Source organism: Phoxinus phoxinus (assembly GCF_949152265.1).
Source record: "Phoxinus phoxinus genome assembly, chromosome: 22".
NCBI lineage: Eukaryota > Metazoa > Chordata > Actinopteri > Cypriniformes > Leuciscidae > Phoxinus > Phoxinus phoxinus.
Window position 1 is genome coordinate 10,253,372 of NC_136897.1, and position 27,194 is coordinate 10,280,565.

General features: G+C 37.9%; 2 protein-coding genes across 8 annotated transcripts in view; both read left to right on the plus strand.

The window, feature by feature from the left end:
- The window catches only part of LOC306990299 (calcium/calmodulin-dependent protein kinase type IV), an 87,228-nt gene extending 76,938 nt beyond the window's left edge, over positions 1-10,290 (plus strand). The window contains exon 11 of the mRNA XM_079596958.1: positions 8,626-10,290. Within this exon, the coding sequence (XP_079453084.1) occupies positions 8,626-9,102 (477 nt within the window). The 3' untranslated portion in view covers positions 9,103-10,290. The remainder of the gene's footprint in view (positions 1-8,625) is intronic.
- A 605-nt stretch (positions 10,291-10,895) lies between these two features.
- On the plus strand, positions 10,896-17,307 carry elavl1b (ELAV like RNA binding protein 1b). 7 transcript variants are annotated; one of them, XM_079596959.1, is made up of 9 exons: positions 10,900-11,157; positions 11,730-11,795; positions 12,376-12,438; positions 12,570-12,750; positions 13,631-13,645; positions 13,899-14,002; positions 14,738-14,891; positions 14,980-15,205; positions 15,406-17,028. In XM_079596959.1, exons 2-9 carry the CDS (start codon positions 11,760-11,762, stop codon positions 15,728-15,730), a joined length of 1,104 nt encoding a protein of 367 aa, XP_079453085.1. In that variant the 5' UTR covers positions 10,900-11,157; positions 11,730-11,759; the 3' UTR covers positions 15,731-17,028. The 7 variants fall into 7 exon arrangements, with proteins under 7 accessions (XP_079453089.1, XP_079453085.1, XP_079453086.1 ...); XM_079596963.1 differs by lacking the exon at positions 13,631-13,645 and having other exon boundaries at positions 10,896-11,157; positions 12,573-12,764; positions 15,406-17,307; XM_079596960.1 differs by lacking the exon at positions 13,631-13,645.
- Positions 17,308-27,194: the final 9,887 nt, after the last annotated feature.

Here is a 27,194-nt window from a genome sequence, read left to right on the forward strand (position 1 = left end):
AAATCTGCAGAAAAAGTTTCTCCTCTCTCACTACCCTCAATGATGGATCAGCTGTGCTACTGCAGACCCTAATTGTGATTGTGTGCTCACATGTTTTTCTATTAAAGGGGAAATGAAGCAGTCGATCAAGTTTACATGATTTACAAGATGGATTTCCACTATAATCAACAATTCTATAAGAAACATGACAAATGTAAACATATAAAAGAAAAAAGAAAAAACGTTATATCTTTCACGGCCAGGGTGCCACCATTGTGCAGTATTCTAACCTGTTACGTCACGGGATTGGTTGGCTTTAAAGGCTCAGTCTACACCACTGTGTTTTGACCGCAAACAACTAACGTTAGGTACAGTCATTATTAGCTAACAGCTGTAAGCATGAACTAGCTAACACTAACTTAGTGTAGTTTATTAGTACCAGACAAAAAGACGACGTCAAACATTATATATGTTAACAAACTGCACATGGAAACATTGTTCGCGATGTCTGCCATCATATCCCTTACGAAAAAGAAGTTTATTCAAGTTTGCAATTAGTATGCTTCTTTTAAACTAAAAATAAGAAAGTATACTTTCAGTCTACTTTTTATGTACTTCTCAGAAATATACTTCAAATTGCACTTAAGTATACTTGACTTATACTGACAGAAAAGTCTAAGTATATTTAGCCTATACTTGTTGATCGAGATATACTTAAAAATATAATTAAGTATTCTAAGTATTCTTGGCTTGTACATGTGTTTACTATTATGATTGAGTAGCTTATTTAAAAAAAAACATATTACACACTGTCTTATAAACTAACATGTTCAAGTTTATATAGTAACAAGCTTTCATGGTGGAATAGCTTATAGAGTAAATACAATAAGCATGGAACTGAACCTGATCTTGTACACATCGATAATAATTAATCTTACAAAGAATATGTTTATTCAAGTGTTCTATTAGTATACTTTGTTCTTTTCAACTAAAAATAGGAAAGCATACTTTCAGTCTACATTTTATATACTTCTCAGAAATATACTTAAAATTACACTTAAAGGGTTAGTTCACCCAAAAATGAAAATAATGTCATTAATGACTAACCCTCATGTCGTTCTAAGCCCGTAAGACCTCCGTTCATCTTCGGAACATCTTACAGAGCTTTCTGTCCATCCATTGAAAATGTATATACGGTATACTGTCCATGTCCAGAAAGGTAATAAAAACATCATCACAGTAGTCCATGTGACATCAGTGGGTTAGTTAGAAGTTTTTGAAGCATCTAAAATACTTTTTGGTCCAAAAATAACACAAAATAAGACTTTATTCAGCATTGTATTCTCTCCCGGGTCTGTTGTCAATCCTTCACAGTTACGCTGATGGCGTAAGACGCTGATGACGTGTTATCTGATGCGCCCGAGCTTCATTTATAGACTGAGGGAAACGCATGCTGTAAAAGTGTCTCATCCGCGACATGCACATTTACGCACCATTAAAAAAATGATATCCACGCAAACAATGTAGAATAGCTTGAATATAGCGTGCGTCTCCCTCAGACTGTAAATGAAGCTCGGGCGCACCAGAAAACACATCATCAGCGTCTTACGTCAGCAGCGTCACTGTGGAGTCCTGAACGCAGATTCACAACAGACCCGGGAGAGAATACAATGCTGAATAAAGTCTTATCTTTTGATCGAGATATACGTTGAAGGATAATTAAGTATTCAAAGTATACTTGGTGTGCAGTTGTTTTAACTCTTTTGATCGAGTAGCATATTAAATATACTTTTTTTTTTACATAGTTTTTCATATACAGTCTTATGAAACTTACCTTGTTTGAAAATATTGATATTTTTTTTTACATAAAACAGATATGTTTCTAATTCCGCGTATCTGCTTTTTTGTGTAGGCTAGTCCACTGGTAGTGTACATAGGAATTTACTTTAATTCTACTTTACTCTTTCCCTACTATTGACTGAAATTTTCAGCTATCCATTTTTTCACTGTTATACGGTAGGGGGCGCTATGACACATCTTAGTACAGAATATCCGGATCAAAACAGGAGAAGAAGAAGCTGAAACAAGTGATAGAAGATTGCTCACGCAAATGTAAAATAGCGTGATCATCAAACATTAAACAGCGTGTAAATCAAAACTGCTTAATGTTTCCAAATGAAATGAAGCGTAACACATGAAGAGAAAACGACTGTGAAGCTTTGGGGTTGTTGGACTCGATCTACTCCATCTGTGTTTTGATCATCATTCTGAATCGGATCAAGGCGTAAATTTTTTCAATATTTTTGTTTAAAATGTTGCCTTTCTTTATGAAACTTACCAACATTCAAGTGTTGATAAAAAAAGGATGCATGAAGCTAATAAAATGTTTTTAAAAGTAAAGAACAGTTAAAGGTATTTTTCAAGTATAAAACATTACATTTGAACTAGTAGTTATAGACCTACTGCAAGTGCAAAAATAATATATAAATAGTAAACTATAAGTATAATGTTATGTTCACTTGTAGTATAAAACTACTAAACTAGTAGTTTACTGAGATTTACTGAGTTTACTGATTTTTTTTATTTATTGAGCTTTTTTTTTGTCTTGCCTTTTTACATATACAAGTGATTTTACACCATTCCAGATTTTACACCAATAGGCAAAAGAAAACTAAATTTAGTACTCACGCATTGTTTTCTGTCACACACACACACACACACACACACACACACACACACACACACACACACACACACACACACACACACCACACACACACACAAAGGTAGTAGCGTTCAGACGTAGCGTTCAGACCACGGGTAATTGTGGCCCAAATCTGATATTTTTGACTCATATGTGACTCATATGTTTTCTCCTGACAGTGTGAACGGCACAAACCACTTCAGTCTGAACAGTCAAATTGGAATTAATGACTTTTACGTCACTCTAGATTAACATTCATTACAATTCTGCACTCATGTGAGTCCGATTTTACATACCAAAAGGTTTCAAGACAGTTGCAAAGTGTAGTCAGTGGAAGGACAGTGATGTGTCAGAACTCATAAGTATTACAGTGACAGCTCTTTATAGGCTACAAGAAACATAAATGTTTTAAAAAAAAATTTTTTAAAGGGGTCATGACATGTTTTTTTTTATTTTATTATTATGTTCCCTTAGGTGCAATTATAGTATTACTATAGTTTTTTTTACAAAAAACTTTTAAAATGTAGTGATTTATGACCTTTTCCCACCCTGTTTCTCATCCTCTGATTCAAACAGTCTGGTTTGGGGGTGTTTCCCCTTTAAGAGTTCAGTGTTAACGCCCACTGTTATGATTGGCTAACGTCAGTGCCTATGCATCAATTATCAACGCCCCCAGCCAGAACATTTGCAGATTCAGCGTATTTAAAAAGTAGTTTAAAGTTTTAAATACATTACTTACAGTTTGCGTCGTCGTTGTTGAGCCCAGAATAGTCGGCACGGACTTATCTTTGAGCAACAGTTTTCTGGCAAAGCCAGCATCATTTTGGGATTTGTTCTCAAAACAGTCATCCTTCAAATGTATAGAACAAACGCTTAAACTAACACTGCCGTGACTGAGACGTCCGCAAAAAATAAAGTGCATCCATTTTTCCCTGGCGACTGGATCTTTCGCAGTGTATTCAAAGATGTTGTTTGTCCACAGCCAGGAACAGCACATCTGCGGCATCGTAATTTCCCTGTACACAGACCCACTTGCTGTCCGTCGACTGAACACTTGTGAGGCGCGCAGCGCGACAAAGATACGAAATGAGCGTAGTTGTCTTGCGCTTTAAGCGTAGTTGTCTTGTGCTGGAGGCGGTCTATATGCAAACGCTGGTACGTCACTTCGTACCGTGACGTCACTTCTTACCGTGACGTCACTTCTTACCATGGATCCAGAACGAGCTGTATTTAGAGCTTGATTAAATAAATGATTCGTTTATAATGGGGAGGAAGTCTTAAGCTATGAAACTTGCAGGACGTTTTAATGGTACAAAGACCTCTTATATACCAAAAGATCAAGGCAAATTTGGTTTCTCATGTCATGACCCCTTTAATTGTTTCGCATCCTCAACTTAAAAAAAAAAAAAAAATCCTGTGCAAAAATTCACTGGCTTCCGTAGAAGATTATAAATAAATGCATAATCACTTACTTTAAAGGGGTCTTATTATGCCCTTTTACAAAGTCTTGCTTTTGTTTTTTCAGTGTACTAGAATATGTTCTCTTTCGAACGGTCAGTCGTATTGCGTCTGCTAGACGCGAGGGGGAAACTCATTTTCTCTGCTTACTGAAGCCTTTTATAAAATCACGCAGTGCTACTGCACAGCCATAACAGTGCAGTGATCTGCACACACGCTTATTGGCTGGTCAGTGGGAACTGCACGAACCTATGGCGGAGCGCCATTACTGCGCGAGCCCACCGATCCAAGTGCAGAGCCCGTGAGAAGGGACGGGGCATATGCCAATAAAAGCAGCTCATTTTGCCATAGGATTCAGATTTAATCTCCTTCAGCGACAAACACACTTCGTTGATTTTTCGAAGAAGCCTTCGAAAACAGCTGGGCCAGACAGCAGAACGAGTGTCTCCTGCAATCAGCTGAACATCGATCAGCGCACGCTCTGTCCAGCTGACTCAGCCCACTGCAGCTGATTTCACCGTCACAAAAGTAAAAAAAAGAGAAGCATAATAGAACCCCTTTAATGTCCTTCATGTTCCCTTTCGAGAAGAGTTCACTCGTATTGAGTGGCTAGACGCTATGGGAAAACTCCTTTTCTCAAGAAAATTGAAGCCTTAATTTTAAAACGCAGTGCAGCTGCACAGCGTTCTGATTGGCTGGACTGAAACCCGGCAAAATGGGCGTGACTGTGACGTCCCCGCGTGCCTCACTCTCTCCAAAAAGGTAAGTCCGAAGGCGTGGATTGGTCGGGCTCAACCGCTGACCCCCTTCTCAGTCCAGCAGAAGTTGCGCCAGGGCGAGCACAGACGCCGTCGAGGAGCTCTGCCTCGATTGGTCTTCAACAGAAGGCGGTTCGGCCACCTACGCATTAGGAGTGTCTTCGGGAGGGCAGAGGTTCTTCGCCTCAGAATACAACTGAGACAACATTCTTTTCAAAGAACAGGGATGCGCTGGCCCACGAATGGCCCAGCCGTCCTCTTTACGCATTCCCTCTGGTCTCGATGCTCCCTCAGGTCATCTAACGGATCAGGGAGAACAAGTGTGTTGTCCGCCTAATAGCCCCTCTCTGGCGGACTCAAACATGGTTCCCCGAGTTGATGCAGCTGCTAGAGACAGCTCCCTGGCCTATAACGCTGAGGAAGGACATCCTCATGCAGGCGAACAGGACAGTCTGGCACCCCCGTCCCGACTTGTGGAGTATGGCCCCTCAGCGGCTTTCCGGGGACCTCCTGGAAAGAGTCCTAAGCACTATCACCGAGGCTAGGGCTCTGTCAATGAGACGTCTCTACGCCCTTAAGTGGTCAGTGTTCACTGGCTGGTGTGCAGCTCGGAACCTACACCCCTACTCGTGTGAAGTACCACTGGTACTTTAATTTCTTCAAGAGCTGCTGGACGCGGGTTGTACCACCTCCACGCTCAAAGTATGTGTGGCGGCCATAGCAGCCTTCCATGCTCCTGTGGCCGGCCAATCCTTGGGAAGGAACGAACTGATTGTGCTCTTCCTCAAAAGGGCCAAGGGGCTTAACCAGCCTCGACCTCCCTCTATCCCCACCTGGGAGCTATCTACAGTCCTCAGGGCCCTTAAGGGGACCCCCTGTCAAGCCTCTTCCACTCAAGACCACACTCTTGCTAGCCCTAGCATTGGTCAAGCAAGTGGGAGATTTACATCCCCTAGAAGACGATAGAGAATTGAGTCTACTCTGCCCTGTTAGTGCTCTCAGAGTCTATTTAGAGCCTTCTGCCCCGTTCAGACAGTCGAAACAGCTCTTTGTATGCTTCGGCGGCCGCACCAAAGGGTCACGAAGCACAGATTGTCCCGATGGATACTGGACACTATCTCTTTAGCCTACGCCTCAATGGGCTTTCAAAACCCCATAGGCGTCAGGGCCCATTCCACAAGGGACATGGCCTCTTCATAGGCATGGTCCAGTGGCATACCAATTGAAGACATTTGTGAGGTGGCCGGCTGGTCTTCGCCGTCCACATTTGTAAGATTTTATAACTTGGAAGTGCCAGCTCTGCAGGTACGAGTCCTTTCTATATAGGAGGTGTTGGCCCCTGAAGGGTCCAAACCTCTAGGTATCCCTTCGTGGGCTCTGACATTATTTTGCTGTTTGAACAATTTATTGCTTTTTGTTAGTTTTTATTAGTTGTAATTTTTTGTTTTATTAGTTGTAATTTTGATATAAACGGGGGTCCCCGAATCCCCGAATTATATATTCGGGGGTCCCCCGAATCCTCTAGCTGCGGCACTGATCGCGCCCTGCTTCATACCACAGTCATGTTAAAAAACATGAAGGTTTCACTTAGGGGTGTGCGATATTACGATTTTTGATCGTGGACGATTAAAATGTCTCCACGATCTGCTTTTGAAGAAATATCGTAGGATCGTCCATTTTATCAGTTTGCATTTCTGGCGCCTCCGTCTCAACATACTGTACAGCGCGACGTATATCCACATGAAATGCAGAGGAACGGGACACTGTACTTCATAAAAATGAATTATTTGCATGTGCTTTAAAGCCTTGCCGGTTAAACATGTCATTCGATCGCTGCTGATGCGCTGTTCTAACGGGCGCTTTTCTGAGCGCAATAGACCCGACGCGCGCACATGCACTAAAAGCCTGTCTAACAGCACCCGTTACTGAACTAAGTTATCTTATTGCGCTAATACTGTCAAATACACACAAGGTTTACATAAACAAAGTTGGTTATGTCTAAAGTGAAAGAACAATAGAAAAAAATGTAGAAAAAATCTGCCTTGTCAAAAGCGTGTAGACTTGTTGCGCGCAGATCTTAAAGTGACAGTAGCCCTAATAGTAAACATGCTGCCGCTTGTCCTTAAAGGGACAGTAACCCAAAAATAAAAATTCTGTCATTATTTACTCACTCTCTAATGTTGTTCCAAATCTGTATTAATTTATTTCTTGTGCTGAACACAAAAGAAGATATTTTGAGGAGTGTGGCTAACGGTTGCTGGTCCCCATTGATTACCATAGTAGGAAAAAACTATTATGGAAGTCACTGGGGTACATCAACTGTTTGTTTACCCACATTCCTCCAAATAACTTTTATTTTCAACAGAAGAGGGAGACTTATTCGGGTTTAAAGCGGCTTGAGAGAATTTAAATTTTTGGGAGAACTATCCCTGTTAATAAAACAAAATACAAAGAGCATCTCACTCACTCTTGACTAAGAACTTTAATAGTAGCTTTAATAAGAATCAATGTAAAATTTAATATAGTGGATTATATAGTTTAAAAGTCGATGTTGTGTTTTATTTTCATATTTGTTCATTTAATTACTTTCTTCAATGCTGTTAAATACACCTACTATAGCTGAAAAAATAAAGCACAGTTTTTTTTATTTGTATATTAAGTTGTGTATGTGTATCTTTGTTCTTAATTTTTAATAACAAAGACAATGACAAATATTTTTTATCTTCGCCACTTTGGCCTAAATGTCTGCCATTCTTTTTTATTTTATATGTTGTTACCTAAGGCTTTGTTTTTAAAATAGGAACATTAGTTTGGCTGTGATGCTCAGTCACTTGCAAAATAGTAAAACCAACATGAAAAGGAATCGTGATAAAATCGTGAATCGTGATTTTCCTGAAAAAAATCGTGATATGATATTTTTGCCATATCGCCCACCCCTAGTTTCACTCATCCATAAACATTATTAGATTCATCGGCATGACGACAAGTTCCGTAATTCTGCTTATGTGTTATCAACCTACACCTTTGTTATTGTAAGAGGTTAGCGACCCCTAGCGGTGGAAAAAAATTACATATTGTAGCTTTAACTCTTTCCCTGGCAGTGTTTTTTTTTAAAGTTTGCCAGCCACGTCACCTTTTTTGATTAAATTTTTTTTTCAATATTTATTTAGTTGTATGAATACCTGACCATGCAATATATCAAAATAAAGAACAACAGCAAAAAAAAAAAAAAAAAAAACGTTGACTGTGGGTAAGTTTCGTAAAAAAGCTATATTTTAATCAAAAAGCGGAGGGAATAAAAGCTTTCTGGAGAGCTGGAAAATTCCATCAAAGGAGGGGGCAGAGTTGAGTTAAATGTTGCTCAATTTAGGATATTGTGCTGTTCGAGAATATTATTTATGTGCTTTTTATGAGCAAGCATTTTACTGTGCATGAGATACTCATATCTCTAAGTCAAGTCTAGTCAAGTTAAGTCTAGTCAAGTCAAGTCACAATTATTTATATAGCGCTTTTTACAATACAGATGGTTTCAAAGCAGCTTTACAGAGATAACAGGAAAATAATGCAACAAAGTTTGTTTCCAGAAGAAAATAGCATCACAGTCCAGTCCAGTAAGTTCAGTGATATTTAATTTTTGTTGTAAAAAAAGTTCTCATATAACGGTGTCAATGCAGGCAGATCAATAATTATTGTTGAATATTAAATTAAATGTTACATTTTCTATAGGCTGCAATGAAAGCGGTGGTTGCCACAAGCCGCATGCACGAGGGCTCACGGCGGCGGACGGACAGCTGCGAGATGCCCAACACAGAAAATACCTCGTGCCAGAGCAGCATACAGAAGGAAAACACTTTGGATTCTCAAAGGGAGCCCATTCCCATTAAAGAGGGATTTAAGCAGGTTGAGGATGGAGCTCAGAGTTCAAGTACCCCACTCCACCCTACCCATAAATCTAAATCTTCTGCCCTATCTGGGCCCATGCCCACTCGCCCACCCCTGATAGCAGACGGGCACAGGCAGACTTCTGTTGTACCGAAGGCTCCGGTGGTGCGGCCCAGGATGCCTAAGAAGAGCTGCTCAGTGGATCCTGGAGGCAAATATGAGCCTTTGCCAGTAAGCACCACACCACCCAGTCCCAAGAACCTCAGTAATGGTTTCTCCATGGGTGTTGAGACAGGTGGCAGTACGGCAGAATGTCCGTAGACTGGATGATCTAAATATTAGGATTCTTACAGAAGACGGAGGGCCTTGTGCAAGGAAGAGAGCAGGAGAGATGATGCTTTTAAAAAAAACACTGATAATTCCTTCTTCCCCTCTTCCATTTTTTGCCATGAGACATTTTGATACAGGACTGACACTTGATGAGCTATCTGTTTCTTAAAGCTCTTTATATTGAGGCAAGTGGCTTTCATGTCAACTTTAGGTTAGCGACGAGGCAAACATTGTTGTTTTTTCTTATTTGCACAAGCATTGTGAATAAGATTGTCTCTCCTCTGAGCTGAAATTATTTTTTCTCTTCTTTTGCTTTCATATGCAAATGTTCATGCAATCTTATTATATCTCTAAAGTGAGGATCATGTATCTGTGATGTTGTGATATTTGTTTAGGAATGACTGATAAATGACTGACCCCAGTATATGTATTTTGCCACATTTTAATTCACAGATGTTGTATTAGCAAACTGCAAACATGCTTGAAATGATTTCTAAAAGCTCAGACTAAAGGAAGGATATGACATCATGCCACAATCAAGGATAATGTTCTCCCCAGCTCTTCTTTGGCAGTTTATCTCCCATCAAATCTAATTGATGTCATTGAGGGTTACCGAACTGATGTCAAATTTCCTACGTTTCTGTTGTCATGACAAAATAAAACATCTTGCTTCACATCTGGGAAAGTTTTAGGGAAAAACACACCTAAACTGCTACACTGTACTACAAATCTTCTCTATGAGGTGGAATTAACACAACTACTATGCTTCAACCAGACTGTCTACCTCTTCTACTGTACAGGCACTTCCAGCTTCTCAAATAGTAGCTACATTTCTACTCTTATCATGGAAGAAGATAAATTTAACATGGAAGCTTAAATTGATCTGCCTCTATGAACATGCATCTCAAAATATTTCAGTATATAATATCTGCCTCTGCCTGTCATTCTACTTTATTTTGATCTTTGCAAAAAAAAAGAAAGAATGTTTTGTACATGCTGCTGACATAAACAGTAGCCCGATTAGACATCACTGGAACATTATGGCTATGTATGAATAGTACTACTTTGCATTTAAGATTAATCAGTTAATAATGTGTGTTCAATTGCAAGATAGTGTAGATGCTCTATATTTGAGCAGGAGTTTCCATGTTTCCAAAGTTAATAAATTGAAGTGAGTTTATGCTTTTTTTGGTATAGCTCATTTATGCTGACATTGACAGTTATCAGTACACATTGACCAATTGCTGAAGTGCAGGGAAATATTATATCAGTTGTCTACTTTATAAGGAGTCTAAGAAAGAGTATTGTCCTCCGTATTGTACAGTTACATTAGTAGCCTAATAATATTATAATATATAATAGCCTATCATATTAGTAAGAGAGAAATGTAAAGACGATCCTGATGTTACTAATGATTGTCACATTTATTTTAAATATTAGCCCAATTTATGTCAGATTCTGATAGTCAAATTGATTACAACAACAATCGAACAACTGTTGAAACACAAAAACAATTACAACATAAAAAATAATAATACATAGTCTAAGTAAATATCTACGTAAATTAAGTAAGAAAAATAAATCATAAAACGTACTTAAATTACAGTTAGGCTTATATATCGATACAGTGTCTGAAATGTATTACACTGTTGCATGATTTTAATTGTTTATAGGGTCGTTGTAAAGGGGGTGGGATACATACAGTTGTGTTTAAAACTACAATTCATGCTAAATTAATTTATAAAACGCGTGTTATAATACTTTGACAAACATAATCGATTGTTGCAACAACAAAAAAATAACAACAACATGGCAATGCATTAGGTCGTGTGATGTTTTGAGCTTACAGGGGTGACTCCGCAGCATCTCTTCCTCCCGGCAGGAGGAGTGGCTTCACTTCCGCTTGAATGCGACACATCCGAGCGAACCCCCGTCTTCGGTTGAGATCCGCGCGTTCGAAGTAGGTAGAGCAGATCTCCGCTTTGTTACCTAAACATTTTGTGACTCGCTCTGCCACAACGACGGTCGAAGACGAAGGACACCAAGGTATTTTTTTTTGTGCTGAAAATGATGCCATTCCTGTTATAATCTGTGAACATTATTTTCTTTAAATATGCGGACAACACGCTCTCACAAACGCACATGAGCGTTCGCTGATAGCTTTGATGGTAGCAGGCCTAAAATGAGTGGCCTGAAGCGATAAAAGTACAATTATAACTTACTAAACGAATTTAGGCAATCAAGTAACAAATATATGTGTGGATAATGGTATTATTAGAATGTTGTTACTCATGTATTTATTTATAACGATCCGTGCTGTCCATGCAGTTTAGCTTAGTTTGCAGCTTAGCTTAGCATGCATGCAAATTAGCTCCTCTTCATTGTTTTGTGTTTGTCAGGGAAAGAAGTCGACGAATAGACATTTAATTCAGTAACGTTATACATGGTGGACTTGAGTGATTTTTGTCCGTAAGCCAGTGCAAACATTGTGATTTTTTAAAATATGGTCTGTGTATAACTTTTAGTGATGTGCGGTTTGTTATAAAGCAATGTTTGTCATGGCGCTCTAGTAACGCTAGAGATGTAGCAGTATTTACGGTTTCTTATTTCTCTTTCAGACTAAAATTTTGAAGCTGTAAAGTGTCTACATGGCCGTCAGAAGAGGACACATAAGGTATTTAAAAGTGAGTATTTATTTATAAACTAACTTATTCCACACCAAATACTATCAATCTATGCAGATTATTTATGTTGCCCATTGATTTTGTTAATTACTTATTTTATTGTTAAAAATATTTGGCTGAAAAAAAGCAAAAAATGAATATAGTTTGGAGGGCCGACATCATAACAGAAACTGTGATTGTTAAAAACATCAGAGATGCTCCAATTAAACGTGCACGCAACTTGGATAAGCTACCACGGTTAAAAATGTCAGCTGTATGAATGCACTTCACCATGACCAAAAGAACTTTGCTGGGACTGGTCTAATTTATCACTTGCTAACACAATCCCCTGAACGGCATACCAAGTATAATTACGGAAATGTTATTTTTAGTTGAATTAATTTTTTTTTAAAGGTAAAATCATTTTTTGCATCAATAAATGTCTTGGGTCCTATTATTAGATTAAACTTTATTGGTATTTTACATGCAAGTATAAAGCCCAGGAATTGCAGTTAGCATCTAACCAAAACGTGCAAATAGCAGTATATTACAGTGTTGTTAGGTCCATATTTATAATGTTGCAACTGATTTGTTGCTGCAGGTTTGTGAGGTTCAGAACCAGGGTAATGACAGAGACTCACACAAGGGTGCCAGCTCAGTAAAGGTAAAATTGGCCATTATTTCTGTCTGTAGACAAATGCTGGATATTATTGATAATTGTACTTGCATTGTTTCCAAATCATCAAATTTACATTGGCACACTTAAACTTAAAAACAGCATGTTCTTCTGTGAAGCAGGAAGTATACGATATGCCGAACGGTTACGAGGACCACATGGGCGATGAGCCAAGTGATGCTAAAACCAACCTGATTGTCAACTACCTGCCCCAGAACATGAGTCAGGAGGAGCTCCGCAGTCTCTTCAGCAGCATTGGCGAGGTGGAGTCGGCCAAACTCATAAGAGACAAGATGGCAGGTATGTCTCACTGAGCTCAACACAAAGAGCCTGTGGCTTTCTCTTCTGTGATATCTGTATGTGTAGACAAAGGCAGTTTTTTTTTTTTTTTTTTTTGCATACGTTCTTGTTTATTTCCAGCTTAGTTTTTTTTTTTTTGAGGAATAGTTTATTTTCATAGTTAAGTTCTATAGGGAATGATTTTAAATATTTAAGAACTGTTGATATTAAAACAGATCTTTGAGCAGTTTATTGAAGCTTGGGTCATGGTTTGTGGCAGAATTTCACTGTCTACTGTGGTATCTTTTATGCTCTAAAACATTTTGCTCAAATTTGAATTTGTTTTGTTTTTTCCTTTATTTGAAAAGGATTTACTCAATTTTCATTGTGGTACTAGCTTGATTCAATTTCATTTAGCTTCTGATTAGACTTGGTGTCACCCCAATGTGTTGAGTCAAGCACATTTGTTTTTTTTTTCCTGTAAAGTTTTTATTTAATTTAAATTTTTTTTTAGTGTGAGACTGCAAAAAGCTCAACTCATTTGACATTTTGAAAACTTCTCAGTTTTTTAATGCTGTGGGCATCCTGTCTTGCGTGCATAGTGTACATATTTTCTTTGGTTGTTTGTTTTCCTATTGTTTGAGGACAATTATCAATTTCCAGTTGAAGTGTGGATAACCTGGAGTAGCCAAATGATGTTGGTGTGGTGCCATCTTCATGCAGCTTTGCCATTAGCTTTTATTTTTATTTCGTGCCCACAGCATCTCACTATCTGTGGATTTTATTATACTTAGAAACGTGATGTATAGTTGATGTGTTGAATGTATACATTCTGTATTTTATTTACTTGAAAATGTTTATAAATGCCTACTAATTTTTTTTTTTTTTTTTTTTTTTTAAGGAGGTGTGAAGGAAGGTATTTGTTTATTCTTAGAAACTATTCTATAAAGAGTTTTTAATGTTTGACTTTTATTTCTGTATCCTAACCATTTCCTTGTCTGATGTCAAATTTTAATTGTTTTTGATGAACATGTTACTTTTTCTTTCACAATTGTCATTCACAAGATTAGCTTGTATTATGTTTCTTTTGTCCAGAAAGAATAGTCTGCAGGATGTGGACGAACGTTTGTTATTTTTATTTTGTTTTTTTCCCCTTTTGTTTTCTCTAGGCCACAGTTTAGGGTACGGATTTGTTAACTATGTTAACCCTAGTGATGCAGAAAGGGCAATCAATACACTCAATGGCCTGAGACTACAGTCTAAAACTATCAAGGTAACGTGCTAAGAGGTGTTTTTGTATCATGTTACATTATAGATGCCATGTTAAACTAGACTAAAAGCAGTAAAGGACAACGGTCGAGTCCTGCTTGCTTTCTGTAAGGAATGATTTTTTTTTTTTTCACTTCAACTATTGTTCTTTTTCCCAAAATTTTTCTTTGTTTCATTTTTTTCTTTGTCTTGACATTTGAAAGTCTCTCGACTTTGGCCCTTATAATCTGTATGATTGGCTGTCTAAGCATGGTTTAAATTCGGTACAGAATTATACTGAAGTCAGTGACCTTTTTCATTTTAAAGTTAATTTAAAAGTTAAGTTAATTCTGTTTTATTGTGAGGTTGTGGTGTAGAAATGGAGGGGTAAAATTAAGTCAATTTCTTGAGTATGAGATTGTGCCGAACAGAAGCCCTGCGTTGAAGTCCCAGAGTTTTATTTTATTTTACTTTGAGCATTGTAGTTTAATTCAAATTGAAAGTTGTCTTTTTTGTGTGTGTGTTGGAAGCATAGACTACAACAACTGTTTAATATCTGAACTACAGAATTTTGTCTTTTTTTTTTTGTCTTTTTTTTTTTTACATTTGTCAAAGTCTAATGTGAGGTTCCGATTTGGCTGTACAATGGAACTACATTGTTCCATTAGTAATTGGGGCAAATATGATGGCTTATTTATTTTATTTTATATAATGTATCCAAGAAGAAGGGGTCTTTGATGTGATTTCTCCATTAAATCAGGTCTCGTATGCCCGGCCGAGCTCTGACAGCATCAAAGATGCCAACCTTTACATCAGTGGTTTACCCAAGACCATGACACAGAAGGATGTAGAGGACATGTTTACCCAGTATGGGCGAATCATAAACTCCCGTGTACTGGTCGATCAGGCCTCAGGTAATGATTTCTGTCCTGCATTCTGCAATTTATTATCTTGAATGTAGTCTGGGTCTCAACTAATTTTTTTTTTTTTTACCTGCATCAGGTCTGTCACGTGGAGTGGCATTCATTCGTTTTGATAAGAGGTCTGAAGCGGAGGAAGCCATCAAAGATCTTAATGGATCCAAACCAGCTGGTGCCTCTGAACCAATCACAGTGAAATTTGCTGCAAATCCAAACCAGACCAAGAATTCCCAGCTGCTTTCTCAGCTCTACAACACTCAGTCCCGTCGGTTCGGAGGACCTGTTCACCACCAGGCACAGCGCTTCAGGTGAGAAAGCGGAATACTTTAGGAAATAATTGAATATTGTCCTTCATTCTGAAGATTATCCTTTAATATTGTCCTTCATTCTATGTTGTAATTTTTGCATCGTTTTGCATGATGTTTTTTTGATACTTGGCTTTTTGGTGAGAAAAGCTTTTACCTGTCCTACTAGAGTTGCTCTCCTGATTAATCTCTTGTTTTCACAGGTTTTCACCCATGAGTGTTGATCATATGAGTGGCGTCTCCGGTATGAATGTGGCAGGCAGCTCTTCCTCTGGATGGTGTATCTTCATCTATAACTTGGGTCAAGATGCAGACGAAGGCATCCTGTGGCAAATGTTTGGTCCGTTCGGTGCGGTCACCAACGTCAAGGTCATCCGTGACTTTAACACCAACAAATGCAAAGGGTTTGGGTTTGTTACCATGCCAAATTACGAAGAGGCAGCAATGGCCATTGCCAGCCTGAATGGATACCGCCTGGGAGACAAAGTTCTACAAGTGTCGTTCAAATCCAGCAAGTCTCACAAGTAAAGGGACTTTTTTTTTTGGTCACAAGAATCTGAAAGTTAATTTATGTTTCAGTTATTGTTGACTCTCTACATAAACATACTCGTACATCTATGTTTGGGGTGAAATCGATTTGTGTTAGTGTTTTACTGTGGGGTTAAGCAAAAGCTAGAATTTTGAAAAAGTGATTTGTCCCTGATGCCTGGCATTTGTGAAACCCTGGACAGTTTAAGTCACAGATATATCGGAGGATCCTTTTTTGTTTGTGTACACTTTTGGGATACCTTAAAGATGTCATGGCATTATTGCTCTTTCCTTCTAACACCTTCCCTTAATCACAATGGACTTGTTGGTCCCATTTTCTTTATATTATAATGTGAAGGCTTTTAGCTTTTTTTGTCATTACAAACTACACATTCTCACCTCTTCTAGATCTTTGTAAATAGGCCCACCTATTCAGTGCTCCAGCTCACCCATCTGTAAGGTAAAAGAACATTGGAAGGACCAAAGAACTTGGAGTGTAAAGCATATGCCTTTAAATGTTTTAGTTTTCATGGTTGGAAGTTAAAAATTGAAACCGCAAGTATTGTCATCTATGATGTCGTGTTTTTTTTTCTCTTCGTTGCAGTTTGCTTTTTTTTAATCGCAGTTTTTTTTTTTTTTTTTCATATTAAAATTTGTTTTGCATTTAACAGCGCATTTCTTTTTATTTTTTATTTGGAAGGTGGTTAGCAGTTTTAAAATTTGGTTTTACATCTTTTTTCTTTTTCTTTTTTTAACCAGCATTGAATTCACTCCTCACTTTGTATAGTCTTGGAAGTTTCTGGATAAATGGATTAAGTCTGGTAGGAGCAGAGTTGTTAGGCACATGGCTGCAGGTTGTTAATATAGAGTTGGTTAGATCAATGTTCACTTACACATTTGCTTGCAGAATTAACAATCCATTTTAATGTAGTGTTTTACTCTGTATTTAGTCAATCTCTAAATGCAGCTTTGTACATTTTAATGTGAAATTTGGATGTGCTTGGAGACCTTGTCAAAAGTCATGTAAAGGCCACACAAAAGTGAAGAATTGTATTTAATTGTTCTCAAGATATCAGTACTAGTACACATCCGATTGCAGACCAGCACTATATTTGTGTGCATGTTCATTTATGACAATAGGTTTGACATCAGTAATTGTACACATCATGCTTTGGGTCATTATTGATAATGTGACCTAAAGTCCTGTAGCATGATGTTCCATGTATATCATTCGAATAAATACAATTGTTTTGTCATAAAAATGTATTAATTTCACTATGGTTTTACTTTTAGAGCTGAGAGTGGTTTTAATTTTACTTCTAGAGCTGAGAGTGAAAAGACCAAGTTAATTTTAACTTAATTTTCATTTTTTCTCCATGGTTATTTTGTAGAAGATGCATTTCATATTTCAGTTGTACATAGACTGAATTTTTTTTTTTTTTGATTGACATGAACTTGTGGAGTATATGAGTTTCTTTTTATGAATCTAGTCCTATGAACGTTTGCGATACTTTTTAGTAGTTTGTGGATGGAATTATTTTTCCTCATACTCAAAGAATTTTTGATTATAAAGTGTTAAAATAGGCTTGTGTTTTTAGGTGAAGCTGAGGAATTTGCGAAAGCATTGGTGGTCTTTGCAATTTGGGGGCCCCCCAATGAGAAAATAAGAAAATGCAATACGACTGCAATTACTTTATCTCGGTTATATATTTAATGTTATCTCTTTAACCAGGTAGGTTTCATTTTAGTTTGCACCAACCCTGAGTTTAATTAACATTATTGTGGTTTGGAATTGGTAAAATGTGCTTGAAAAAAATAGGTAACTATACTGATGAGAAAAAGCCAAACACATTCATGGTGCAAAACTACGGTTTATTTTGTATTAACCCTTTGATGCAAAGAGGTCACTACAGTGGACCGCTATTTAAAATTTATACTTAAATTTGCATGGGTTTTGATGGCATAGTTGCACATCAACCTCTATCAAGCCGTTGTGTGTCGATATTTTTCCCCTCCAAACCAAGATGGCCAGTCAGAAATGCCAAGTTGCTCTGAAATATCCACCCATTCCTTCTGTCCTAGGAGACTCTTGGAGGTAAAAACAACAACAAAAAAAAAACATTGTAGCATCAAGCAAGCAATATCTAATGAGTCATATCACAGTTAAATTTTCTAAGTTTTGATTTTAGATTGGGAGAAATCATCTGTCCACTATAGTGGACCTCATGCATCAATTGCTATATTTCAGCTACAATTCATACTTATGTTGTTTTTGAAAATACATAATCTGGAGTAACTTTTTTTTTACTGTAAATAAATGTATTTGTGTTAGCATGTAATGTGCATTAACATCAAAAAAGTAATGTGATTACATAATGGCTTTTAATGCATTACTTGTAACATCAAAAAGTAATCTGATTACGTAATGCACGTTACTTGTAATTAGAGGTCGACCGATAGTGAATTTTACCTATACCGATAACTAGGTTTGATAAAGATAACTTGCCGATAAAGATTAATCAGCCTATAGTTTTTAAAGTGGATACTGGATAAAAAAACAAACATAAGTTAAACAGTTATTAACTTTATTACAAAAATAAAAAGAACAGCACATGATCATGAGCATGCATTCACACTGAAACTGTGAAGAATGTGACACTAAATAAAAACAGTTCCATCCGATTTTTAAATAAAAAAGGCACTTAAAAAAACAACAAATTTGAACTGGTGAAACTAGTTCTGTTATAGACAGTGTTGGGAGTAATGCATTACAAAAGTAATGCATTAAGTCAAGTCATCATTTATATAGCGCTTTTAACAATGTAGATTGTTTCAAAGTGGTTTTACAGTAATAAACAGATAATTTAAGGTAACAAGATTGTTTTGGCTTTATAGCGGTTCTTGAATAAAGATATTTTCCAGCTAAAGTTAGTTTTTATTGATTCACTTCAGTTGCAAGGATCATTAGTTATTAAATTAAGGGCCGCTAAGACGACATTGTTCTCTCTACACAGACTATAAACGCGAACCTGTGAGAAATGCTGATGGTGCTCACGTGCGCATTAAGAATGAATTCTATAGTTATGCGCATTTGAATATACAGTGGGGAGAACAAGTATTTGATACACTGCTGATTTTGCAGGTTTTCCTACTTACAAAGCATGTAGAGGTCTGTCATTTTTTATCATAGGTACACTTCAACTGTGAGAGACGGAATCTAAAACAAAAATCCAGAAAATCACATTGTAGGATTTTTAAATAATTAATTTGCATTTTATTACATGACATTAGTATTTGATCACCTACCAACCAGTAAGAATTCCGGCTCTCACAGATGATCTGTTTGTTCTTTATTAAATAAAGTATGTTTTTGTACAGTTCATGGCATGTAGTCATTTGGTTGTAGTTATATTATATTGCTTCTCTCTGTTTTTATAATCTACCCAGTCTGTCACTGTATATTACCCTCTTACAACCAAACTAGTACAGTCTGTTCCCAAAAGTCATTAGAAATTAGCATTTAAGTGCTTTATATATAAAAAAAAAATGGGGAATTTCCCCTGAACCCCCCTAGCATTTACTGTCCCCACCAGGTTCAAAATTGCTTGTACGCCCCTGCACAGACCTGTTAGTTTTTCTTTAAGAAGCCCTCCTGTTCTCCACTCATTACCTGTATTACAACTGTCACACACAGACAACTGTCCACACACTCAATCAAACAGACTCCAACCTCTCCACAATGGTCAAGACCAGAGAGCTGTGTAAGGACATCAGGGATAAAATTGTAGATCTGCACAAGGCTGGGATGGGCTACAGGACGAAAGGCAAGCAGCTTGGTGAGAAGGCAACAACTGTTAGTGCAATTATTAGAAAATGGTAGAGAAGTTTAAGATGGTGGTCAATCTCCCTCGGTCTGGAGCACCATGCAAGATCTCACCTCGTGGGGCATCAATGATCATGAGGAAGGTGAGGGATCAGCCCAGAACTACACGGCAGGACTTGGTCAATGACCTGAAGAGAGCTGGGACCAGTCTCAAAGAAAACCATTAGTAACACACTATGCCGTCATGGATAAAAATCCTGCAGCGCACGCAAGGTCCCCCTGCTCAAGCCAGCGCATGTCCAGGCCCGTCTAAAGTTTGCCAATGACCATCTGGATGATCCAGAGGAGGAATGGGAGAAGGTCATGTGGTCTGATGAGACAAAAATAGAGCTTTTTGGTCTAAACTCCACTCACCGTGTTTGCAGGAAGAAGTAGTCAAGTCAAGTCATCTTCATTTATATAGCGCTTTTAACAATGTAGATTGTTTCAAAGCTGCTTTACAGAGATAATAAGAAGGATGAGTACAACCCCAAGAACACCATCCCAACCGTGAAGCATGGAGGTGAAAACATCATTCTTTGGGGATGCTTTTCTGCAAAGGGGACATGTGACTGCACCATATTGAGGGGAGGATGAATCTTTGGAGGGAGCTGAAAGTCTGTATTGCCCAGCGACAGCCCTGAGACCTGAAGGATCTGGAGAAGGTCTTTATGGAGGAGTGGGCCAAAATCCCTGCTGCAGTGTGTGCAAACCTGGTTAAGAACTACAGGAAACGTATGATCTATGTAATTGCAAACAAAGGTTTCTGTACCAAATATTAAATACTGCTTTTCTGATGTATCAAATAATTATGTCATGCAATAATTGCAAATTAATTGCTTAAAAATCATACAATGTGATTTTCTGGATTTTTGTTTTGGATTCTGTCACTCACAGTTGAAGTGATATGATAAAAATTACAGACTTCTACATGCTTTGTAAGTGGGAAACCTGCAAAATCGGCAGTGTATCAAATACTTGTTCTCCCCACTGCATGTGCGCAGGTTTATAATTCCCTACAAACCAAGCCTTGAACTACTTGTCTGGCCTTAAAATTTTGATACATAATTTTATCACTTCTGGGTAGATACGCGAAACCAAAATTATCCCGACAACGCTTTATCTGTAGAGTGGTAAAGGGATCCTTGACAGGGGAGAGACTAGTTGGCACTTCAGCACTGCGTTGTCATCGGGTCCAGGCGAAGGTCCTTCGTCAGATCTGGATACGGCAGACTGCGGCAAATCTTGGGATAAACAAAGATACTAAAATTAGCGTAGATGCCATTCTTCTTATGATGTAACGAGTACATCAGGATTCATGGGAAGTGTTCCCAGTTCCGGCTGACCTAATCTATGCAGCCTAACATTGAGTTATAGAAGTCTATAATGCATTATGTGAATGCTAGGTCAAAGAGATATGTCTTTAATCTAGCTGACAGAGTGTGTCTCCTTCCTGGACAATGGTAGGAAGACTGCTCCTGTAAATCAGGGCTCCAGACTAACTTTTCCACTGGTTGCACTGGTGCTATCAACTTTCTCAGTTGGTCGCACCAACACATGATTTGGTCGCACCTTTTTTTTTTTTTTTTTTGCTTCAACATAGATTAATCAATGCATGCTGATGAATAGTTGTCTCAATCTTTTCAATTTAATATGACTTATTGAAAACCAGGAAGTAACTGTGCATAATTCCTAAATTTCCTGAATTCCTAATGGACTATAAGCCAGCTCGAGCATTTCCGGTGAACATTCTGTTCACTGTACATCCACACAAAACCATCAATTATGGTTGACTTTTTAATGTTGTATTTATATTTTAATGCCGTTATCACACTTACCTAATTTGCCAATAAAGCAGTTTTATTGATTGCAATAAAGACTAATTTTGAATATTGAAGCTAATGTGAATGTTGGAATAAGAGACGGAAACTCAATGCCGTAATTGGACACACGCAAAAAATGTTCAGCACTTCAAATGTTATTTTTAATGTGATAACCAAAAACTATAAATATATCAATAAATATTATAAAATCACTAGGTTTAAAAATAAACTGTCAAAGTGAAGTATCAGGTATTCACAAAATAAATGTAACTATACTCACTAAATCTTTTTCGTTTTCAAACGAAAGTGTGAATGATGATCAAATTTAGCTGAGGAACACGTCTTTTTGTCGTCTTACATTTAAATAACTAAATGAATGCTAGATCTGACTATTTAAGTGACTATATTGTGATTATAAACTAAGTATTAAAATATTTATGCTGTTAAATCTACCTCAGGACATTGAAAATACCCACACAGCAACGGACAGACCCGTATCGGCGTCCACTTGCGCGCAACGAAGGCGGATCGCGGACCCGCCGTGGCTCCGCGCTGCATCCGCGATTAAAACCTTACCTCGGACCCGCAACGGACTCATAAAAATACTGGCTCATCTGGCTCATGTCCATCTCATTTTCAAAATCCCTTCTGTAGGATAAACTAAACTATAGGATAAAACCAAAACTATAGGCCTAGCCTAGGCTACTACAGCAATATAGAACTAAGCTTAAATCTGCACTGTAGTTTTAACCTAACAATATTGTAAATACAGAAAAGCTCCAATACAAGACATACATTTACTGTACAAAAGTAATCACTACTCAATAGAAATTTACATTTACATTTATGGAAAGTTATAGGTTATAGCCTATTCAGTTTTTGTTAAGTAGCCTATATTGGCTAGGCTAATCTACATTCATTTTGTGGTCAAAACCTAATTTAGTGCTTTATAGGCCTAGGTCGGTGCAAACATAAAATATTGTATCTATTAGGCTACAACTTCAATGAAATGCTGCACTATGCATAGCTAAAATATCTGAAAATGGATAACTGGTGAACGACAAGAGGTTTAATAAAAAGATGGTTTAATGTTCAATCATTTCTCCTATTACTCTGTTTGTGTGGATGGAGGCGGGACACGTCTCCTCGTTGCCCGATCTGCCGCCAGGTTGAACCACCTGATTGCGTGCTTGGTGACCTCCGCATCTGTGGCTGATCGTGTCACTGTGTTTTTCCTCAGAACACCTGTAATCAAACAGACAGATACAGTCATGGCCAAAATTGTTGGCACCCCTGGTAAATATGATCAAAGCTGGCTGTAAAAAATAAATCTGCATTGTTTATCCTTTTGATCTTTCATTCAAAAAATTGCCAAAATTCTAACCTTTCATTAAAGCAAGAGAATTGAAAGTGGGGCTAAATCACATTATGAAATAACTGTTTTTCTCCAAAACACGTTGGCCACAATTATTGGCACCCTTTTATTAAATACTTTTTGCAACCTCCTTTTGCCAAGATAACAGCTCTGAGTTTTCTCCTATAATGCCTGATGAGTTTGGAGAACACCTGACAAGAGATCAGAGACCATTCCTCCGTACAGAATCTCTCCAGATCCTGCAGATTCCCAGATCCATGTTGGTGCTTCTTCTCTTCAGTTCAGCCCACTCATTTTCTATAGGGTTCAGGCCAGGGACTGGGATGGCCATTGCAGATCTTGGTTTTGTGCTCAGTGACCCATTTTTGTTTTGATTTTGATATTTGTTTTTGGATCACTGTCCTGTTGGAAGATCCAAACATGGCCCGTTATAAGATTTCTAGCCCCGGCTGTTAGGTTTCGATTTTTTATCTGTTGGTATTTGATCCAATCCATGATGCCATGTATCTGAACAAGATGTCCAGGACCTCTGGCAGAAAATTAGGCCCACAGCAGTAAAGATACAGCAGAGTATTTCATTTTACACATGGGGTACTTTTTTATCCATGTGTGCACCAAACCCATCTTAAGTGTTTGCTGCCAAAAAAGCTATTTTTTTGTTTCATCTGACCATAGAACCCGTCCCGTTTGAAGTGCCAGTAGTGTCAGGTACTTTTCAAATGTTCTATGGACAGAGGAACCAAAAAAATAGCTTTTTTAGCAGCAAACACTTAAGATGGGTTTGGTGCACACAGGGATAAAAAAGTACCCCATGTGTAAAATGAAATACTCTGCTGTATCTTTACTGCTGTGGGCCTAATTTTCTGCCAGAGGTCCTGGACATCTTGTTCAGATACATGGCATCATGGATAGGATCAAATACCAACAGATAAAAAATCGAAACCTAACAGCCGGGGCTAGAAATCTTATAACGGGGCATGTTTGGATCTTCCAACAGGACAGTGATCCAAAAACAAATATCAAAATCAAAACAAAAATGGGTCACTGAGCACAAAACCAAGATCTGCAATGGCCATCCCAGTCCCTGGCCTGAACCCTAGAAAATGAGTGGGCTGAACTGAAGAGAAGAAGCACCAACATGGATCTGGGAATCTGCAGGATCTGGAGAGATTCTGTATGGAGGAATGGTCTCTAATCTCTTGTCAGGTGTTCTCCAAACTCATCAGGCATTATAGGAGAAAACTCAGAGCTGTTATCTTGGCAAAAGGAGGTTGCAAAAAGTATTTAATAAAAGGGTGTCAATAATTGTGGCCAACGTGTTTTGGAGAAAAACATTTATTTCATAATGTGATTTAGCCCCACTTTCAATTCTCTTGCTTCAATGAAAGGTTAGAATTTTGACAATTTTTTGAATGAAAGATCAAAATGATAAACAATGCAGATTTATTTTTTACAGCCAGTTTTGATCATATTTACCAGGGGTGCCAACAATTTTGGCCATGACTGTATGTTTATGTTTATGGTATGTAGCGTCCAAAGACAAGTATGCTTACACAATACAATATATGAGATGGGTATTAAGGAGATTAAATTAAAAAAGAAACACGACTTACAAAGTTAAAAACAGGGTGGTGGTTAAAATAAGAGGTGGGTAAACTATAAATTCATGATCAGGGTAAGGTGTGCAGAGCCTTTCGCTATCGGATGTTTAAAAAATCCATAATGTTCAAACAATATCAGTGGTATTAAATGGTTCCTTGATCAGAGCACATATTGTACGTGGATAAATCAGTGTGGTTTTGTAATGTTTTAAGTTTGTTAGGGTCCTATAACATTATTTGGAGGTAAACTCTTAACATTACATTACATTTACAGGTGGATAAACTATTTCTGACATTTGAGCGGTGGGTAAACTGCATTTACTTGCGTTTAGTCCTGGTTAACATTACATTACACTACATTTAGTCATTTAGCTGACACTTTTATCCAAAGCGACTTAACATTCAAGCTATATGTTGCAGCAGAGACCTTAGTGTTTAGTTAACCATTCCAAAATGAACACTAACTTAAAATACAACTCGCATGGTAATTTACAACCCAAACAAAACTGCATTCCATCAGTGTGTATTATTATTATGGAGATCCAAGACTGCTAATGTAAAAAGTTTTTTACATTAAAAACTTTGCTGTACATGAGCAAAGCTATTACAACCACCAGGCAGCCAATACGTTTGCATGCATTTACTTTGATAACATGATGGGTCTGTTGCCCACACCTGGGGTGCGTTTCTCTTGTCATGACAATCCACTGTGATTCCAATCCCTACATTTCGACCGTAGTAGCATTTTTACGCACAAGTGCAGGTATGCCACTGTTTGTGCCGGAAGTGGGCATCTCCACTTTCTAGAAGTGCACCTATGGTCAACACCGTTTACAGTGCCAGCGACAAACTGAAGGAATCAGAAGGAGGGAGTCTCACAGCAGAGGGGATCCCATTGCAATTTTTAAGATTTGCATGTCAGAAAGGTAGGCTTTTTATTATTATCATTATTGCACTGCCTGATAGTTAACAGGAATATTTTTTGTAGCCTATTTTCCCTACTAAATAAGTGACCGTGTCAGGTTTTCACTGACGTGCTAACTATTGCATTGTGTTAAACATAACATCAGGCATAGGCCTACCTGATTGAAAATTTGTGTATGCAAACATAAAGTAGCCATCAGCTGCTCAGGGAGTCATGGTCACGCTATGTTTGATTTTGAGTTACCAAAAAGGGTAACACTTTATAATAATGTTCAGTTGTAAGTCATTTATAAGTCAGTGGTTAGGTAATGATGAACTAATAATTTACAAAACATTCATAAATGATTAGCAAGTACTCTGGGGGAGTACTCTGGGTTCGGGCCGAGCTCGGAGCCCTCCCCCCGGACAGCACGCCACTCATGAAACATGTACTTGGATCACACCCTCATGGACCTGTGCCACCTTTACACACAATGTCAAACCAGTGAGATTGTCGCTCACATACAGAATCTTACCACTGCTTCAATAGAATATTTGCAATACATGGACAATCAATAAACCTAATGGCACCATTCATATTAAATAAGAAAACTCACCACTCTCTGTTGAGCTGGGCCATTTGACGGTTCCTTATTTTTTTTTTCAAATGCCTCCACTGGCTCCAATTGTTCCAGGGGAAACTGGATATTGTCAGGCATCTCAACATCTGGCCCCGGGGTGCTGTTCAGCCTGCTGCTGAGGTAGTTCACCTTTGCCACAAGCTGGTCTTGTTGCTGCTTAATGGTTTCCAGCAGGCTAAGGAGACCTCAGCCGCTGTTGACAAACATGAAATATTGCTAAAATGTAGTGTATAAAATATATCACGTTTCAGTGTTTATCCTAATTACTCATAATACTGACATTAGTTCATGACAAAAGTTATTGTCAAAGTTTGAAGAAAATATGTGATGGTTGTGGGAATTTTGTCCAAAATCTGTGGCACAGAATGTGTAAGTGTAAGTGCTTAGTGGAGAGAAGGAAAAGGGGTGGTGGAGGGATGCTGCTAAACTTTCAATGGATTGAGATGAGACTGCTGAATATATACACCTCTCCAGTATTTGTGAGTTATTGCTCACCAGAGCAGGGAATGGTATCGGCCATTCTTCCCCTCTCCATGTTGGTCTGTAGGTCAGGCTTGAACAGGGTTCCTCTGTTCGCCGCATGTTGAGGGCTGGTGCGGGGGGTGGAGGGGCTGCCGTTCCTGGCCCATAGTGAGGTGTGCGGTGTGTGAGAGGGGGACATTTTTTTATTAAATGGTAGTCATCTGTTTTTTTTTATTTTTATTTTATTTTTTTTTATTACCGAGTAAAATGACAAGACAAGCTTCAAATCCCCCACCTACCTCTCCATGCATTCATACCACAATCATCCACACATTCATAGTGTTATCACAAAAAAAATAAAAATAGAAGGAAGCACAAGGCAAATCGAATAACATAAGAAAAAAATAAACAATTAGGCTAAATAAATCAATAATACCAATCAAAACCAATAAACAAAATACCACAGAATTAGCAAAACATGTATGCCATGACACATGGCGCATCTTTAAGAAAGTACACATAATATTTATATCTCTAACTCAAGTAAGCAGACATTCCATTTATTTTCATGCTCAGTTATTCTGTTGTTATTTCCTGCTATAATTGTTTCCAGCATATACTGATGAAATACTCTATTCCTAAAATATTTTATACATAAATTTGATAAAGTTTTAGCTTTAAAAATAAAAATTTTACCCATCAAAAAAATCATGTTCAAACAGTGTATGCATTTCCCCTCAAAGACACATAACAAAACATTCTGAGGTGTGATTTGCAAAACAATATCCATAGACCTT

Coding starts and splice junctions, on each gene's coding strand:
- elavl1b (XM_079596959.1), top strand. CDS start 11,760: ATGGCCGTCAGAAGAGGACACATAAGGTATTTAAAA. Junction 11,796..12,375: donor GACACATAAGGTATTTAAAA/GTGAGTATTTAT, acceptor TTGTTGCTGCAG/GTTTGTGAGGTTCAGAACCA. Junction 14,003..14,737: donor TACAGTCTAAAACTATCAAG/GTAACGTGCTAA, acceptor CCATTAAATCAG/GTCTCGTATGCCCGGCCGAG.